Source organism: Typopeltis vanoorti, chromosome 23 (genome assembly GCF_054136105.1).
Source record: "Typopeltis vanoorti isolate ZY-2024b chromosome 23, IOZ_Tvanoo_1.0, whole genome shotgun sequence".
Classification (NCBI taxonomy): Eukaryota; Metazoa; Arthropoda; class Arachnida; order Uropygi; family Thelyphonidae; genus Typopeltis; species Typopeltis vanoorti.
In genome coordinates, this window is record NC_143571.1 from 26,708,646 (window position 1) to 26,727,797 (window position 19,152).

General features: G+C 37.4%; 1 protein-coding gene across 1 annotated transcript in view; it reads left to right on the forward strand.

Moving 5' to 3' along the window:
* Dera (deoxyribose-phosphate aldolase) overlaps positions 1-16,426 on the forward strand; it is a 113,193-nt gene extending 96,767 nt beyond the window's left edge. Inside the window, exon 7 of the mRNA XM_090412825.1 lies at positions 16,135-16,426. Within this exon, the coding sequence (XP_090268951.1) occupies positions 16,135-16,341 (207 nt within the window). The 3' untranslated portion in view covers positions 16,342-16,426. The remainder of the gene's footprint in view (positions 1-16,134) is intronic.
* The last annotated feature ends 2,726 nt before the right edge of the window (positions 16,427-19,152 follow it).

Below are 19,152 nucleotides of genomic sequence, written 5' to 3' on the forward strand. Positions count from 1 at the left end.
GGATAGCACCTAAACTGTTTATATGATAGGAGAATGAGGGATACAAGGGTGAAGATGTGGTTGTAGCAGCACAAGGTGATGGATGCATAAAGATGAGGATTAGACAATCATGAATGGAAGATTAAGCATCAGAGAAAGAGAAGTGGTCAGAATGACGAGAAGTGTGGTATAGCAGCTAGAATAGAGAATGTTGGTGCTAGTAGAATGGCCTCAAAGACACACAGATTGTTATGTTTATATATAAATATAAGGACTTTGAAATAAGAGAGTTGAGTTTGTAGCAATGATTGAGTAAATATGCCTAAAGATAAAATTGGTATAAGTGAAACATAGTTTCACTTATACCAATTATCATTGGTATAAGTGAAACTATACCTGCTTCAACTATATCCTGCTTCACTTATACCAATTGTCTTCAGGCATATTTACTCAATCATTGCTACAAACTCAGCTCTCTTATTTCAAAGTCCTTATATTTATATATAAACATAACAATCTGTGTGTCTTTCAGGCCATTCTACCAGCACCAACATTCTCTAAAATTGGTATAAGTGAAACATAGTTTCACTTATACCAATTATCATTGGTATAAGTGAAACTATACCTGCTTCAACTATATCCTGCTTCACTTATACCAATTGTCTTCAGGCATATTTACTCAATCATTGCTACAAACTCAGCTCTCTTATTTCAAAGTCCTTATATTTATATATAAACATAACAATCTGTGTGTCTTTCAGGCCATTCTACCAGCACCAACATTCTCTATTCTAGCTGCTATACCACACTTCTCGTCATTCTGACCACTTCTCTTTCTCTGATGCTTAATCTTCCATTCATGATTGTCTAATCCTCATCTTTATGCATCCATCACCTTGTGCTGCTACAACCACATCTTCACCCTTGTATCCCTCATTCTCCTATCATATAAACAGTTTAGGTGCTATCCTGCTTCACTGGTAACCTCAGATTGTTAACTACATTAACTTCTTCTGTGCCTTCTCAACAAACAATAGCCTTTCTAAATGCCAGACAACAAACCCATTCAAATGAAATCTATAAACTTTAAACCATTCCAACTTTTCTTGAAATTTGCTCGACAAATTCACAAACTTGAACCCCCCTTTGTTTCACACAACACAGTGATCTTGCTATTCATTATCTCCGCTCTCTTTCTCATTTCACTGTTGTCATATCTGAGCAACATAGTAACAGCTTTTCCAATAACACTATTATCCATTATCTGTTATAACAATTTCCTAAAGTCTCTATCAACATTTCTTTCTTTCACCAAGAATTAGGACTTCAAATGAAATTATATGAGTTTCTTCAAACCTTTCCATGTACATATGTGAGTGGTGATGGCTTTGAGATATTCTGTAGATGGGAGTAGTGAAACCCATATCACTGGTCAATAATTAGCTTGTGGGCCTCTAAATAGTGAAAAATATAGTTATTGATGACCTCATTAGTAATGAGATAGTGTGATAACGCTGACTTTTTCACTCCTTTTTTTTAGAATAGGCTGAATATAATATTCTTGCTGTTGTGTTGTAGGATAGATGCCAGATAAGTTGTTGGAAAGATTATTATTATATTATATGAGCACTTCCATGGAGTCTGAAGACTCATAGAGATGAGTCTTCAATAGACTGGGTCTCCCTCTGGAGACCCAATCTATTCCACACTATCTATCATATCTCTCTTTGAATCCATTAACAGACAAAACACTCACAACTAACTCTGGCAACCCATTCTACTCATTCACCACTCTCCAAGCAAAAAATCTAATCCTCACACCCCTACTAACCACACCTTTATTCAACTTCCAGGGATGACCTCTTGTTCTGGTCCCTCTAGCCAAATGCTGAAACATTTCCCCTGCATCTATCCTATAAAACCCTTCAAGCAACTTAAATGTTTCTGTCATATCACCTCCTTTCCACCATCCACACATGTTCAATCTATCCTCATTGGGAACCTCTGAATCCTCTCCACCGCTTCCTCATCCCCAAGAAACCCAGGGGACCAGATTTGAGCACAGTAATCCAGATATGGGCATATCATGGCCTTATAAACAGGAATGACAACTATGTTGTCTGAGGATAATATGATGTCAGGAATAAAAATGGAAGGATAGGAAGGTGAAAACATGAGGGGAAGTGCTGTTAATGATTGCAAAAGAACTATGTCCACAAAGTGTGGAAATTTTATTATTATTATTATTATTATTATGTGACAACTCCAATGAGTCCAAAGACTCCTCCGGGGGGGGGGGGGGAATGTACTCTGCAACTCTCCATCTTCACCAACTACAGCTAACCCCATCTTCTACACCAATGCCATCTACTGACAACCACCACCACTAGTATTTTAACAGACAATCACAAATATCCATGTTCATGCTGAATTCGAACCCACACCTTTTTAGCTGGAGAGCAGAGAGTGGATACACTAACCACTTGGCCAGCCCTAATATTAACATATGACCTTAATGAAGTCAGAGACTCAATGTGGGAAGTACACACTATTTCACATAATGCTCATCCAACTGTACCTTAAATTGATTCAATGTGTCCAGATTCACAACACACCCAGGCAATGCATTCTGTGAAAAATCTCTTCCATGTCAACCTGATAACAATCCCTAACTAGCTTATATATCTCAATCATACCCCCCCCATCCTCTTCCTCCTATTCACAAGGCTTTGCAACTTACATTCTCTCAATCATTGTGTACTCCACACTCCAAAGACCACTGAGCACCTTTGTGAATCTTCTCTGGAACCTTTCCAAAATATCCTCGTCACCATGAAAACCCGGTGACCAAATCTCTGCATAATAATCCATATAAGGCCTGATCAAGGCCTTATACAATTGGCATCATAGCCTCTTTATTTTTGCATGTCAGGGTCCTCCACATCATTGTCATTATCTGATGTGATGTCTTCACAACTTGTGCAATGCGTCCCCTGAATCTCAGGTCCTTGTCCACCACTGCTCCAAGATCTCTCATATTCTTTACTTTCTTTAAAGTTTCTCCACCAAGTGTGTACTTTGTACCCCATTGTTGCTTACCAAATCTCAAAACTTTACACTTTGCAACACTGAACTGACAGCTCCACTTATCTGCCCATTCATGCAATCTATTCAAGACTTCCTGTGAGTCCATAAAGTTTGCTTGACTCTGCATTGCCCTCTCGAATTTTGCATCATCTGCAAACAGCTACATATCAGTAGTTAAACCCATCCCAATATCATTAACATACAAACTGAACAAGAATGCCCCAAAACTGACCCCCTGTGGTACACCACTGACCTTCCTCTTTCTGGATACTGCACCGCATATGCAACTTTCTGATACCTATCTGACAGCCAGTCACTGATCCAACTAAGAAGTCTGTTATACAATCCCATCTGTTTCAATTTATTTAACAGCTTGTTGTGTGGCAGTATATCAAAATCTTTTGCAAAATCCAAGTACACCACTGCATCTCCCCTGTCCAAGGTATTTGTCACCTTGTTATAGTACATAAGTTAGTAAAACATGATCTACCTTTAACAAACCCATGCTGATAACCACAGAGAATACTGCTGTTATCAACCCATTTCTGTATCATACTTCTCACCAAATGCTTCAGTACCTTCACCACAATTCCAGATATAAAAATTGGCCTTAATTTGAAGCTACAGCCTTATCACCACCTTTATGCAGTAGAACAATTTTACCTTCCTTCCTCTTCCTTGGAACCTGTACTGTTGTTGTGACTCATCCAATTAAACAGGCTCCAATGAACATTCCCTTAAGATGGGTGAGTGGTGATATGTCATCAAATCTTACCACCTTATTGACATCAAGGTTACTTATTTCCTCATATACTTCCTGCTCACTCACAATTAAGCCATCCCATCCTATGTCCTCTACACTTAAGTTCCCTATGACTCCACCCCGATCAGGATGAAACCCTTATAAATTGATCACTAAATACCTCAACAATGTCTTCTGCAGCAGTTACTACCATTTTCACCCATTAACATCATCTTACCATGATCATTCTTCCTTCTACTTGCAACATATCTAAAAAAACTCTCTAGGGGTTTTCTTTGCCTTATTTGCCAATTTCTGCTCATACTGCACTTTTGTTTTCCTTACTAACTGAGTCACTCTCCTGGCTTGTTCTTTATACTCTTCATGTAACTGATTATTACCATTATTCATTATTCATCTTGTACTGCCTCCAAAATGCCTTCTAGATTTCATACTTAAGCCCCTCGTTCATCCATTTTACACCTGCCTTATTCAGCCTTTTGGCCTTTGCAATACATTCACACAAAAAGTTGATACTGTTATGTATTTCTTTGTCAGTTCTCAAGCAGCATTTATTTCCTTACTGCTGAACTCCTCATTCCATCCTATAGCTCCAGGCCGTCTCCTAAGCTTGTCATAATCACCAGCCTTATAATTCCACATATATTCTTTCCTCACAGAAGTCTGCATATGGTTAGCACAACCCAGCTGATCACTCTCACCCACTGGAGGAAAGTGTGACACCCCCCACTCACAATTACATCCTGTGATGAAATTATTAGATCTAATACACTTGATGCTCATGTGCTCTCAGTTACATGCTGCCTGAGATAGTTATCTCTCAAGTACTCAAGAAATTCATTTTCCTTATTCCCAAATGCTATCTCTTCATTTGAATTTCTTCATCACCTCCCTTCATATTTCAAGGTCTACAGCAACATCCATCTAAATATGTCTCCCTGTTACACCTCCACATTACACTACACTGCCTCATATCTATTGTGTCTACCTTATGTAGACATAATTCCCCTGCCATCATCAGCAGCACTCCCCTCCTTCCTTCTTATCCTTTCAATCCTCATGAAAAACATTGTATCCTTCCATTTCTTATTCCTGTTAGAATATCATCTTCATTCAACCATGTTTCATTTATTCTAATGATTTTGGGGTAAATAAACTCAATCAGTGAAACTATTTCATCTCCCTTATTTCTGATACTTCTGGCATTTGTAAACAAACAACACAGTAATTCATTTCTAGTTCTATAACCAGTCCTATCCAAGCCACTTGTTGGTTGTCATTTCTTCATTTCTCCACAATACCTGCCCAATCACCTTTATCACCACTTACATCTGTTCAGTCTCAATTACCCCACCCACAATGCAATATACTCCATCTTCACAGGGAGACATATTCACTGCCATTTTCAACATCTGCTCTCCCTATGTCATGTCTCCCTGTCCAGCCAATCTTTTCTCAAACTGCACCTTTTCTTTCTTTACCATGCTCATCACCTTCCTAACCTGCACGTTATACTCTTCATGGTTCCTCTTGCATTCCCGTTCTCTCTTCATCTCTCGAACTACTACTGTTTCCACTACCAAGCACTTCTGTCTCTTCAATAGCACTCTCCTGATTTGTTCACTACATCTCTTGTGCTCATCACACACACACACACACACACACTGTACTTCCATCCAGCAACACTTTCTCCAGTGTACTGACTCCAAAGTTCAAATTTATTCAAATGCAAACCATCATCAAATTAATAGTACATGCACAGATTTTGAATCTGTGTGGTGCGAAGCTGCAATTAACAGGCTAGTATATCTAATAGGATGCTGTTATAGGCAAGGAAATGGAGAGACTACTGATTGTGAAATGTTTTGGAAAATTGGTTGGGCATCTAAAAATTTTCATTTCCCTAGAAAGGGAAATGAAAATTTCCCTTTCTAGAGCATCTAAGAAAGGGAGATTATGATGGGAGACTTTAATTCCAGGAATATAGAATAGGAGGAGGATATAGTACCAGGGTGGTCTGAAAAGTTCTCGGCCTCGACCATAGATGGCAATACTATCAGCAAGATTTTTTTTTTCTAAGTTGGTGTAAAAGTGTTGTCTGTATTCCTTGAAATGGATAAAATTGAGTATTGTGCAGTTATAAAATTCTTTGTAAAAGAAGATTTAACACCAAAAGAAATTCATTCAAAGTTAGTTCATAAGAGTTTATGGGCACTCTTCTCCTTCGTTTTCAACAATTAAGAAATGGGCTGCCGAGTTTAAGCGTGGCCATACCAGCCTTGAAGATGATCCATATGAAGGATGTCCAAAAAGTATAACGACACCAGAAATCATAGATCAAGTGCATGAAATGGTATTGGATGACCGGCAAGTCAAAGTGCATGAAATTGCTGAGACTACAGGCATTTCAAAAGAACGTGTAGGATATATTTTGCATGAAGAATTGCAAATGAAAAAAGCTTTGCACAAGATGGATACTGCACTTGCTCACAGCAGATGAAAAATGCACACTCGCATGAAAATCTTTGAACAGTGTTGGGGTATTTTAACAAGAATAAAACTGAGTTTGTGGGTCGATTTATTACTATGGATGAGACTTGGATTCGCCATTACACACCAGAATCCAAACAGCAGTCAAAACAGTGGACAGAAGCCAGTTGTTCAGTGCCAAAGAAGACAGTCAGTTCCATCAGCAGGAAAGGTCATGGCATCGGTGTTTTGGGATGCTAAAGGCATTTTGAGAGTAACTAAGAGTCATTCTTCCTCTTACTTGCCACATAACGAAATTATTCTTTGTGATTTCCTTTGGCCTGCTAGGCTAAATTCTTCTCATAATCTGATTGTGCCTTCCTTGCCATGCTGGTCACTTTTCTTGCCTGAGCCTTGTATTGTTTGTGAGTTTGCTGGTCACCTTTCTAATTATATACCTTCCACAGCATTTTCTTCTTCTGCACCTTGTGCTTAATGATATTGCTCATCCATCTAACTCATCATCATCAAATTCCTGCCATGTATCCTCAAGGGGTGTACAGGATATGATAGTACTACATGACAAAAATTACATCATTACTAATTTCCTATCTACAATTTTCCTCCAAATCAGTCTGTTACTTGTCAAGACTCCAACATTATCAGATCTTATATTTCTAGTCTAAGGCACTTTGTACCGCATCAATCCACCTATATGTTGGTCTTCCTCTGGGTCGTTTTGCTGCCAACCTGGCAGAAACCCTCCCTACCCTAGGTATACAATTTAATACTGCTTCCTCTAGATGATCCTTAACTATATCCCATGCACTACTAACATCCTTACCCTGCAATGGCTTATGCCATGGTACAGATTTAAGCTTCTTCCTAAGCATGCCATAATCACTTGCCTTGTAGTTCCACAAATACCCCTTGATAGAATATTCCTCATGTTTTTTACAGTCTCCCAAATCAAGACTGCATGATCACTTTCACCAGTTGGAAGCAGTGTTGTCACCTTGGTTATGGATAGTTCTTCTGATCCTATGACCAGATCCAATACTCTCCCACCCCTAGTCCCCTCCATCATGAATGCTGCCTTAAGTAATTATCTCTCAGCAGGTGTATAAATTCTATTTCCTTCCTGCCATGTGATACTTCTTCTTTCCAGTCTACATCTCCATAGTTGAAGTTCTCCATTATAATCACTCGACCCTGTACTCATTGTTGTACTCATTTGGTGATGCACGTCTTCCAGATCATGTGTGTGGAACTCCCTGGCCAGCAAAAACCAACTGTATATTTTGTCTCCTATTCTTTTTGGTTGCAATTAATCTGCTATCATCAGCAGTAATTTTCCCCCATCATATCTTCTCTGATAATATTAAACTCGTCACATTCAATCCCTGTAACTAACTACAGATGATGTAATTACAGGGATTGAATGTGAAGTTAGCCAAGTCTCACTATTGCCTATAATGTTTGGCGAGGTTGCACTAACCAATGCCAAAATCTTGTCCCTCTTGTTCCCGATACTTCTGGCATTAGTATATAGAAACTGCAGCATTCTTTTAGTCCCTTACCTGACTTTACTTTCTGAATTGACTGCCTATTCAATATTTTTTCTTGAGAGACTAGATTCCTCACTTGGTCATTCTCACACTCACTCGCTCCATGGGTGCCTTCACACAATTGCTCACTTGCTTCTTCCCTAATTGATTAAGTTTCCCTGAATTTGCACTTCAGCATGCTTGGTGAACAAAGTTCTCAACAGATACCTAATACCAAAACTATTTAGATGCAGTCCATCAGCATTGTACAAATCCTTCTTTCCATCAAATAGTGACCACAGATGTACAAATTCTACATCATTCTTTTTGCACAATCTACATATAGACTCATTGAGTACCAGTGCTCTCCTTCTTAGTTCACGTCTATCATAGCATGATAAGAGACTTACAATCTTCAACTCTTCAGTTTTTCCTCTTCTAACAACTCCTTTACATCCTCCCTCATAGATTGAAAAGGATAACTGTGGAGCATAGTTTTTGAGCACATTCAAAAGGATACAATCGGGATCAGAAACTTTTTGCCATTCAAACTATTCAGAATTCTGATTTCCTTTGGACAAAAGACCAGATATGCCATGAAGTGAGCTGTTCTTGGTGTTTTTGGAAATGAGTTATCATGGTCATTTACATGATGTCCTAGTTGTAATGCATTGCTAGAGGTACATGGTTAGCTATTTTATCTCTTCTTAAACTCATTCACTGACATTGCACATAATCACTCTTTCAAGAAAACTGTTCTATCCATTCACCATTCATCTAGAATCCTTTCTAGATTAACTCCTCGTTAAATCTCTTTTTGCATTTCTTGAAAGATCCTTTTCCCATATGTGACCTGTAAATTACCTATAAAATGTGACCTGTTTGAATATCTCTATCTTATTTGCTCTTTTCCAGATATTAATTCAATTTTGTAACTAAAATGTTTGCAGAATAGATAGGTTAGAAGTGAAATGAATGTCCAACCTTATTAATCAAGAAATCCACAAGAAGAATATCGTGAGAATAAGAGTGAAAGACGTTATGAAATATATAAAGCTCAGGCCAGAAAAGTAATGAGCGTTATGAGGAAAACTAAATCGGAGTATGAAAAGAAATTGGCCATGCAAGCTAAAGGTAGTCCAAAAGAAGTTAATCGTTATGCCACAAGTAAAAGAAAGGATGAATGTGGAAGAATAACTTTATTGAATGCAGATGGTACTTGAGTGTCGGAAGCTAATGAGATTGTTCAGTTAATGAGTGCTCACTTTGCTAAGATATATCAACCAGGTGTATGTAACATGGTGCACAGTGGTACCTACATTGGATAAAGAGTTAGAGATTTATGATAATGAGGTTGAAGAGCTGTTGCATAACCTGGATAAGAATTTGTCTATAGGGACAGATGGAATATCAGCCTGTTTGCTAAAGGAATGTTCAGCCGAATTGGCTATGACTTTTACATGTTTGTATAACTTGAGTCTCAGCTCAGGAATGATACCACAGGAATGTACGATAATTCCATTGAACAAGGCTGGTACAAAAATTGATGTATCTAACTACCGACCCATCAGTATCTCTCTCTCTCTCTCTGGTCTAGTGAAGATTTTAGAGAAGTTGGTAAGAACTCGCATTCATAAATGGGTAGACAAACATGGTATACTCTGCGAGGAACAGCATGGGTTTACTAACGGAAGGTCATGTTTCAGAAATTTACTCATATTTTATAACAATGTTACGGCTGAGTTGGATAAAGGAAATGGATACACTATGATAATGTTGGATTTTTCTAAGGCATTTAATAGGATACCACACGAAAGGCTGTTGTATAAACTGGAGAATATGGGATTGGAATATAAACTCTTGACTTGGATCAGGGGGATGGTTGACAGACAGATATCAAAAAGTGTTATACAGTGGGTGTGAATCTGCCAGATTTAAGGTGACCAGTGGTGAACCTCAGGGTTCTGTCCTTGGACCATTATTGTTTAATCTATACATTAATGACACCAGGAAGATCTAACATCAGATGTGTGTTTGTCGATGATGCGAAGATAGGCAGGGCAATCGGGGATGCTACTGATATTCAGCAATTACAAAATGATTTGAATAGACTCGAAATTTGGGCAAATGAAAATGGCTGTCAATTTAATGTTATTAAGTGTAGAGTTATGCATTTTGGCAAGATTAGAGTTCCATGGGATATTATATTAGCGGGGTTATGCTACAAGAAACTGAAGAGGCAAGGGATCTTGGTGTATTGGTGGATAGGAATTTAAAGTTCAAAGGTCACATAGCAAAGTTGCAAATACAAGTCAGATGATAATTGCTATGTTGAAGTGAACCTCGACATGTAAGGATAAGGAAGTCATTTTACCTCTTTATAAGGCTTTGATCTATTATGCACAGATTTGGTCTCCTGGGTTCCAAGGGGATAAAGAAGCAGTGGAAAGGGTGCAAAGAAGAGTTATAAAGATTATATCCAGATAAAGGGATTTAGATTATGAGGACAGATTGCGAGTATGTGGATTGTAGACTCTGGTTAACAGGAGAAAGAGGGGTGATATGATAGAGGTCTATAAACTTTTGAATGGGTGTTATAGGATATCATCTGATGAAATTTTTCGTTATATGGAAGGTGGGGAGAAAACATGAGGCATTCATCGAAGTTATTTATTTGCAGTCAAAAAAGGGGTAAGAGCTAGGTTTTTCTCCCAGAGAGCAGTGAGTGAGTGGAATAATTTGCCCTTAGGGGTAATGAGTGCACCTAGTGTGCATGAATTTAAGGGAAGGTATGATAGCTGGTTTCGATGATTTATATCATCCCTCGATGAGTCCCTGGAGGTCCCAGATAATAATAAATAAATAAATAATAATAATAATAATAAATACCCTTAATCCATTCTTGTATTCCATCATAATAATCAAGTTAATGACATGTACCTGTCATGTACAGGATATTATTATTATTAACACCAGACATTCATGTACATAAGACCCCAACTAAATGTCATTTCTTGTTAACCTCCACCTCACAACACACTGCTTCAAAAACCATTGCCACTATTTCCTTGTTTTATATGTACCTTATATGGAGATAATTCTCCTGCTATCATTGGCATCACTCTGTCCCTCCCTTCCTGTCCTTTCTATCCTTGTAAAAACCACTGTACCCTTTCATTTCTATTTCTATCAAGATATCCTCTTCATTCAACTGTGTTCCAATTATATTCACTTATATAATTAATTATTACATCTTCTAAAATTGGTCCTTATTCGGTTCAATGTTATTCAGATATCCAAATCATCCCTGTAGAGTAAAGGAGCAAGAGAATTAGTGGTGATTGTAGGAATAATGAATGTTGGAAAGTTATTATTAACACCAGACCTCCACAAAGTCAAAAGACTCATTGCAGGAGGTACATACTGTTACACACATAGCCTTAAAACTGTGCTTTAAACTCATTCAACGTATTTGCATTCACCACAATGTCAGGTAATGCATTCGACTCACCAACCACTCTCCATGCAAAGAAATATGCTCCTTATGTCCCTGCTCACATTCTCTTTATACAGTTTCCAGGGATGTTCCCTTGTTCTACCCCCTCTTCCATTCTATGAAAAATTTCCAGTAACAACTCTTTACTAACATTTCAATCATATCCTCTCTGTTTCTCCTGTTCGCAAGGCTTTGCAAATTGCATTCCTTCAATCTGCCTTCATATTTCACATCCCAAAGACCTATTACCACCAGGGATCCAAATCTATGAATAATTCATGTAAGGTCTGATCAAGGATTATACAATGGAACCACAGAAACTTCAGGAGAATAAAAGATAACATTAGTAGGACAGGTCATTGCCATGTTGCTCAAATATCAATTAGTTGAGTTTTTGAGCAAAGATCATGAATGTTATGTTGGTAGCTGGGTGAGGAGAAAGGAGCAGTTTGTTCATGTGGGATGGATTTCAGGGACAAATGGAACTGTATTAGAGTGATGGACAGCATTTGGGATTTAGTGTAAGTCAACTGGAAAGATTGCTGCTAGAGGGAAAATTAATGACAGATGTGAGAAAGCAATATGAGAGGTCATGTGGAAGTGCAGGAGGAATTGAAGCAGTGCTTGTGAATAGAGAAATGAGTAGAGTGAGAGATGTGATGAGAGAATAGGAATGCAAGACAGGGAAACAGAGAGTAAAGCAGGAGTAGATTGTGTATATGTGAGGATACTCAAAGGAATGGGATAACCTGGAATGCAAGAGAGGAATTTGAATCTCATTAAAAAAGCATGAAATCAGTGTTGGTAACAAAGAACAGTCAAGGGCAAGTATCAAGAAGTTACAAGCCAAGAGGAACCCTGAGTAGAATTGGTAGACCCAGAAATGAATTGCTATTTGTTGCAGTAATTTACTGCAGAATTCCAGGAATATCAGAAATAAGAGGGTCAAAATGTTCTTGCCTGCTAGAGGATAAAGAGCTTCTTTTCAGTAGTGAGAAGTGGAAGAAAAAAAATTATAACTTTTGATATTAATTATTAGGTGTTTTATTACAAATTTAGAGTAAATTTAGATTGCAATAACTGATAGATTGTCGCCCAGCTCTCCTGTATTTAAAGATTATGTTTTGCACACTAGCATAGAAGATTTTATAGTATGATGCACCTCTGGTAGGTAAAAGATGGAGGAACTGGGTGATATCAATGTCAGTATCTTTGGTTTAAGTGGCAGAATGGTGGTGTGACAGAAACAAGCAGCTGCATGAGTTATGAATAGCTTGATTAAGGGGGGGGGGCAAGCATGAGGGAAGCAATGGACTCGACATTAAGTGACTGGAGATATGGAGGATCTGAAGGATGGTGTGGACTGTGTAAGTGAATATCAAGTGAGGGTAGGATGTTGAAAGGCATGAAAAATTAGTTGATTCATGTGAAGTGAGAGATTAGTAGACTTGAATGGCTGACTGATGTGGAACAAACATATAGTCTGAAAGAATGGATGAACCCGGGAAGAAGAGGAAATGAGATAAAGTTGAGAGTGTGCAGAAGCAGGGGATAGAGAGATGAGAGCAAGATAGATGATAAGTGAGAGAGCAATGAGAAAAAATGCAAGGAGGATTCAGGTGCAAGAAAATAATGGATCTGTGAAGGGAGTGATGTATAAAGAGTCAATGATTTGGGGTGTGCAGAAAGACTTGCCTGGAAGACCAATAAAGAATGCATGTCTGTGGCAATAAAATAAGAGAATGTGGAAGAGATAAGTGATGGTTTGTACAAATGATCTGATTAGTAGTTTAAGTTGGGCAGCAAGAGATCTGAAATTAATGTTAGGAACTGTGCAGCAGAAAAGTGATATTGATGGTGAAAGTAATGCAGATCATTGCTGCAATACTAAGAAAAATTTTGACAGAGATAATAAATAGAGAGATTTTATACATTGATTCCAATGTATAAAATCCTGATCAGACCACATCCAGATTATTTTACTCAATCTGGTCACCACCATTTGAAGGGAATGACGTAACCTTGATAAAATGACAGTGGATAACAAAAATGATACCAGGGCTGCTTAATGTCCACTATGAGAAAGATGGAGGCATGCTAACACAGAGCGGTGGATAGAAGATGAAGAGGTGATATGATTGAGATATATAAACTATTGACAAATAATCACAGAATTGACAATGGAGAGATTTTTCATATAATAGAACAAGAGGAAGGAATAAGGACAGGAGGTCAACCCTGGAAGTTGTAAAAGGTTGAGAAGTGGCTTATTTTGCACAGAAGGTGGTGAATATACAGATAGTGAATGAATTTAAGGAGTGGTATGATTGTATTGTTTAAAGTCGGCTTCCTGTGATAGGTCTTGTGACTATCAACTGGGCAAATGAACTCAGTGTGTTTGGATGAATATGTTCTGATAGAAATAGAGATGGATTGGTGTAATATTTTTCATGAGGATAGGAAAGGCATGAAGAAGGGGGGTTATGTTCTTGATGATAGCAGAAAAGATGTCCTCACAAGATGGAGATGTTAGGAAAGGGTGATTATTTGTCAGTAGTTTCAGGTGAGGTGAATAGAATGAAATATTTAATTTTTGTTGAGTATGCTTAGGATTGTGGTGAAAAGGAAATGTATGGACAAATTGGTCAAGTATATAAGAAAAAGTGATTATTATGGATAATTTTAATTATATAGAATACATTGGAATGAAAAGATAGTATCTGGAGCAAAGAAAATGAATTTCTTGGGTATTTCAGGGACAATTAGGCAGTATGAAATGTAGGACACTTGAACATCGAAAGTCTTGGATTTGATCATTTCATTAGAGTATATTGCTGTAAATGAGGTATCAAATTGCTCTTCATTTGGGAAGAGTGATCTTGAGATCATTGCCTTGGTGGTAGCCAGCTATATGAGGACTTTTCTGTTAGGAAGGGATTATGTGGAACTACAAGGCTGGTGATTAGGAATGCTCAGAAGATGGCCTTGGAGCTGTAACATGGAATGATTGGAAAGGAGGTTGCTGTTTTTGGGCTAGACAAGAACTGTTTAACAATAGTAATGTCAGAATATAATTTGAAGATCAAGAGGAAGGTAATTAGATTAAATATAATCAGTGTAAAGGAATGAATGAAGAGATTAAATATGCGCTCTGAAAAGGAAGGCTTTATTGATGCAACACAAGATGAAGAATAATAATCAATTGCACGAGTTTTTGCTGTCCTTATCCAACTAGGTGGATAAGGACAGCAAAAGCAAAGTATGAGCAGAAATTAACTAATCTAGCTAAGAAAAGTCCCAGAGAATTCCTTCAGTATCTGGCAGATGAAAGAAAATGATTATGGAAGGGTAATGTTAGTGGATGAAGATTGTAGATTAGTAACTGCTGTGGAGGATAGTTCGGGCATTTGCTGAGCAGTTTTTTTTTCTTCATGAATGTATGCAACATTGCAGAGCTTGAATTTAGAGGGCATGGTGGTGGAAGAGGAAATGAAAGTGACTGAGCTGGAGGTATATGAGGAGTTAAGCAAAATTGATGTTAATAAGGTAGTAGGATTTGACAATATATTACTGCATGTTTTGATGAATGTGTGTGGGTTATGTCAATTCTCAGTTTAATCCTTAAGTGGATGTTGTAGTATTGACGTGTCACAAACATGGAATGTGGTTTTGTCGCTGTACGTGAACTTACTGTTTGTAGTGATCAGCTAATTATTTATTGGAATCACAACAAACTTCATATCTGCTATGCTTGTTGGTAGGCTTCAACATATATAACATTTACAGTTTGTAAGGATGCAGTGCGAGTCGGTTTCATAGAATATGCCAGAAACTTCTCTGAAGCACAGCTGAATACCCTGTTGGCTTAACTGTTCAAGTAAGCCTCCTACAGTTGTATTCTCTTCAGGGAATATTGTTGTTGTCCTTAAAAATGTATTCCCTCTACAACTGCATGTGCTACCTAATGGTCAAGTATTGCCTTCATGATCTTTATGTCCTTAAAAATACATCTCTTTTTCACACACATGTAGCTGTTGCTGTGCATCAGTCATTCCAGACTATGTTACACAACAGTGAAGCACACTGAATGATTTTTCCATGTTATTTAGAAAAATACTACCATATGATGACTGCAGAACCAGTCCAGTCAACTTGTGGATTTTTGATAGTGTCATGTAAAACTTAGAGATCATTTCTATCCTTTCCCAGATACTTAGTTATGCCATGTACATGGAAAATTATTAATATTTAAATTGTATCTAACTCTGCATTATTAATATTTAAAATTTTATCTTAGCATGTGGAATGGGGAATTAATATGGCCATTCTCATACCAGTAATGCATTTTAACATAAATGTCTGAATCAGAAAAGCATAGAAATTGTGCTCATCCCACTTGGCATTAAATTGCTAGACAGAATGAAAATGGCTGTGCAAGCATTGCTTCTGATTTCTGTAAGAAATCAGAACCAGATTGGGATCTGAATTTCCTAGAGGATAAATAACATCCACTGTTATTCCTAAGGGCTGTGAAGAAATTAGTGTCTAGTATTCTGGCAGTCATATGAACATTTATGTGAGATCATTGGTAATAGCAAAGGCCTTAATCATGTAGTGTTGTCACAGTGGAACACCCCTTCAGGATACATATCAAGAAATTGCTGGTGATGATGAAATTAGGATTTGAAAAGGTTAGATAACCAGAAGATTAGATGTTGAATTTCTTGTATAGTAACAAAGCTATTTTATGGTGTTTGTTACTTATAAGTATTTTAATTCTTTGTATTATTTAGGTCGGCTTCAAGCCAGCAGGTGGTATCCGAACAGCTGGAGATGTTCTTTTATGGCAGACACTAATGAAGGAAACATTAGGAAACGATTGGCTCTTTCCAAATCTGTTTCGTATTGGTGCAAGTGGATTATTGGGAGATATTGAAAAACAAATATTTCATTCAGTAACTGGATGTCCTGCAGCTGCAAATGAACTACCTCTCTCTTAACACTTTATTTTTTATAAATTTCTTATTAAGAGTTTCATTTAATAGAGTGCATTTAATTCTTATTGGAATAAAATGTTTTTCAGTATCATCTGATTCTGATATACTCCATTTTGATTTCAAACAAATCAACTAAATTTAGTTGATTTGTTTGAAAATTGTTTAATTTGATAATACATTTTTACTTAGAAATCACTATTTTCAACATGCTTTTAATAATACTTAATTTTGGACTGTAATAGTTATTATCCAGTAGAATGCCCACACCAACCGTTATTCGTACAATGCTTATCACACCTTTCCTTAAAATTATTCGCTGACAAACCACTAATGATTGCCTCGGGCAACCTATTTCACTCATTTATTACTCTTAAAGAATAAATCTAGTCCTTATACCATCTGACCACACTTGATTAATCTATTCTGTAAACCCTTATATGTAATTTATGTTTCTATCACATACTGTATTTTCTATCATACTGCTCTTTGTAAGTCAAATGTTATATTATAACCCACAAATTTCAAAATAAAAATAAATAAATCAGCTAAAGCCTTTTATTCCCTTATAGGGAGAGGGCAAGGCCTTTATACCTTATCTGATGAAGAAGCTGGCAAGCAAGTGCTGCCATCTCTTGGTACCTAACAGGATGTTATCTGAAATAATGTGGGTACTACGGTCGATTTTCTTGAGTTTACAGGATGAAAAACCTGAGTTTCTGGGAGAAAAAGCCAGTTTGTCTGTGCCTGAGATCAACTAACTCGGGAACCAGTCAAAAATAAGCTTAGAAAAAGTTCCTCCAGTTGGCAACTAGATTTGAACCTAAGTCTAACGTCGAGTGACCAAACACAGAGGACGCAAGCACCACTTCCATTGAGCTACACAGGCTCCCACAAATTTCAGTCTCTCCTTAATGGATTTCTATTCTCAGCAGATGCTTATTTAGGCAAATAGTTATAATTTTGTTAACAGTGAATATGTTATAGCCATTTAAAGGTGAGTTTTTGTTTGTGTGCGCTAACAGTCCTTCATGTAGATAAATGAGCAAACGTTTTAATGATGTCATATTTCTGGCAAAATGGAAATCCATATAGATCTCTTCTTGGATTACTATGTATATAAACCTAAAAATATATACCGTATTTTCCGGTGTATAAGACGCACACAAGAAATTTAATACAATTTTCTGGAAAAAACCTAAACTTTAACGTATGATTTAAAAACTTTGACTGCATGTGTATGAATCATTTTTGTTGAAATGGCAATGCCATTTTGCCAATTTTCTTGCACCCATTTCAAAACTTCTAGTTTTGAAATGGGTGCAAGAACTTTTCTAGTTCTGGCCACTTCGCAATTTTTCCACGTTCCGTGCGCTTTTCATTACACAAATTGTACAAAATCTCCTTCTGACCACGCCAAGTTCTAATCATTTTTTCTGTAGGCGGAGGTCCAAAATGTCTTTCAACTTTCCTATTCCCGTGTTCTTCTGCATATTTTACAACCTGCAATTTGTAACTTGAAGTATATGAATGTCGCCTGTTTTTTTCCATCACTAAAATCTATGGGGAAATATCAAACTGAACACAAAATATCTCAACGTCAACTCAATACTGATAAACATCGGTAACTGATTACTCGGATAAGATATTATGAAACTTGAATAGGGACTCCCCGTTCTTAGCCAATAACGCGCTAGAAGTCACGTGAAGGTTACACATCGATTTGATTGCACCATTAACCGCCTACAAAGATCTTGGAACATTTGCGTATGACTTTGAAAAGAGGAAACAATCTTTACCTTCATTATATAAGACGCACCCCATTTTTCATCATAATCATCATACGTATCAAGGATTTAGGCCTAATATGGCCTGTTCCGGCCTTAGAAGTCATCGTTGAATCGTTTAAGAGGACGTCCTGGTTTTCTTTTTCCTAATGGCTTGTACTTTAAGGCTTGTTTTGGTAATCTTTCTGTTTTCATTCTTTGAACGTGTTCCATCCATCTATGTTTATATTTTTTAATTTTTTCAATTACTGGTTCTTGGTTTAATTCTTTCATAATATCTTCATTTCTTTTGTGATCAAATAGGGTATACTTTGCAGTTTTTCTCATAAACTTCATTTCTGCTGTTGTTAATCTTTGTTTGTCTTTTTGTTTTATTGTCCAGATTTCGCTTCCATACATTAAGACCGGTAGGGCTAATGTTGATTCTCGTAGACAGGCATATACGTTGGTTATGCATTATTAAAACACTTAAGGAATAGAAAAACGTAGTTAAGAATATAAATTAAATTAAACTTTAATAAATATTTTCCGATATTTCGGCAATGTCACACTGCCATTTTCTAAAGGAACTTACACAAAAAAGTTATGTGCACGTAGGCACAACACAGAAACTGGGAATGAAGAGATGAAGCTATTGTTCTCCTAACCGTCCTGATGGTGCCCTCTAGCGGGCTAAGTAGGTGTTCTTGGCCGTTGGGCTGAAGGTCTGCAGATGTAGGTCTCCCAAATTTGGGGCAGTCGCATACACCCAAATTTGTTGAGGTTTGGAGAATTTCTCAGGGCTGAGACTGATTCCATAAAGTCTTTCAAATTTGTATTTGCTACAGTGTATCACTGTAGCTTTCTTCCACCGTATTCTGTGGCGTGTATCCAGAGCATGGTCCGCAAGCCCAGAATGACTGTATTTGTGAAAGCGGATGTAGTCCTTGTGTTCCGAAATTCTGATATTCGCTGTCCTGCCTGTTTGGCCAAAGTAAGACAGTTTACAACTGCAAGGGACCTGGTAAACACCAGGTAGGTCTAGGGGAAG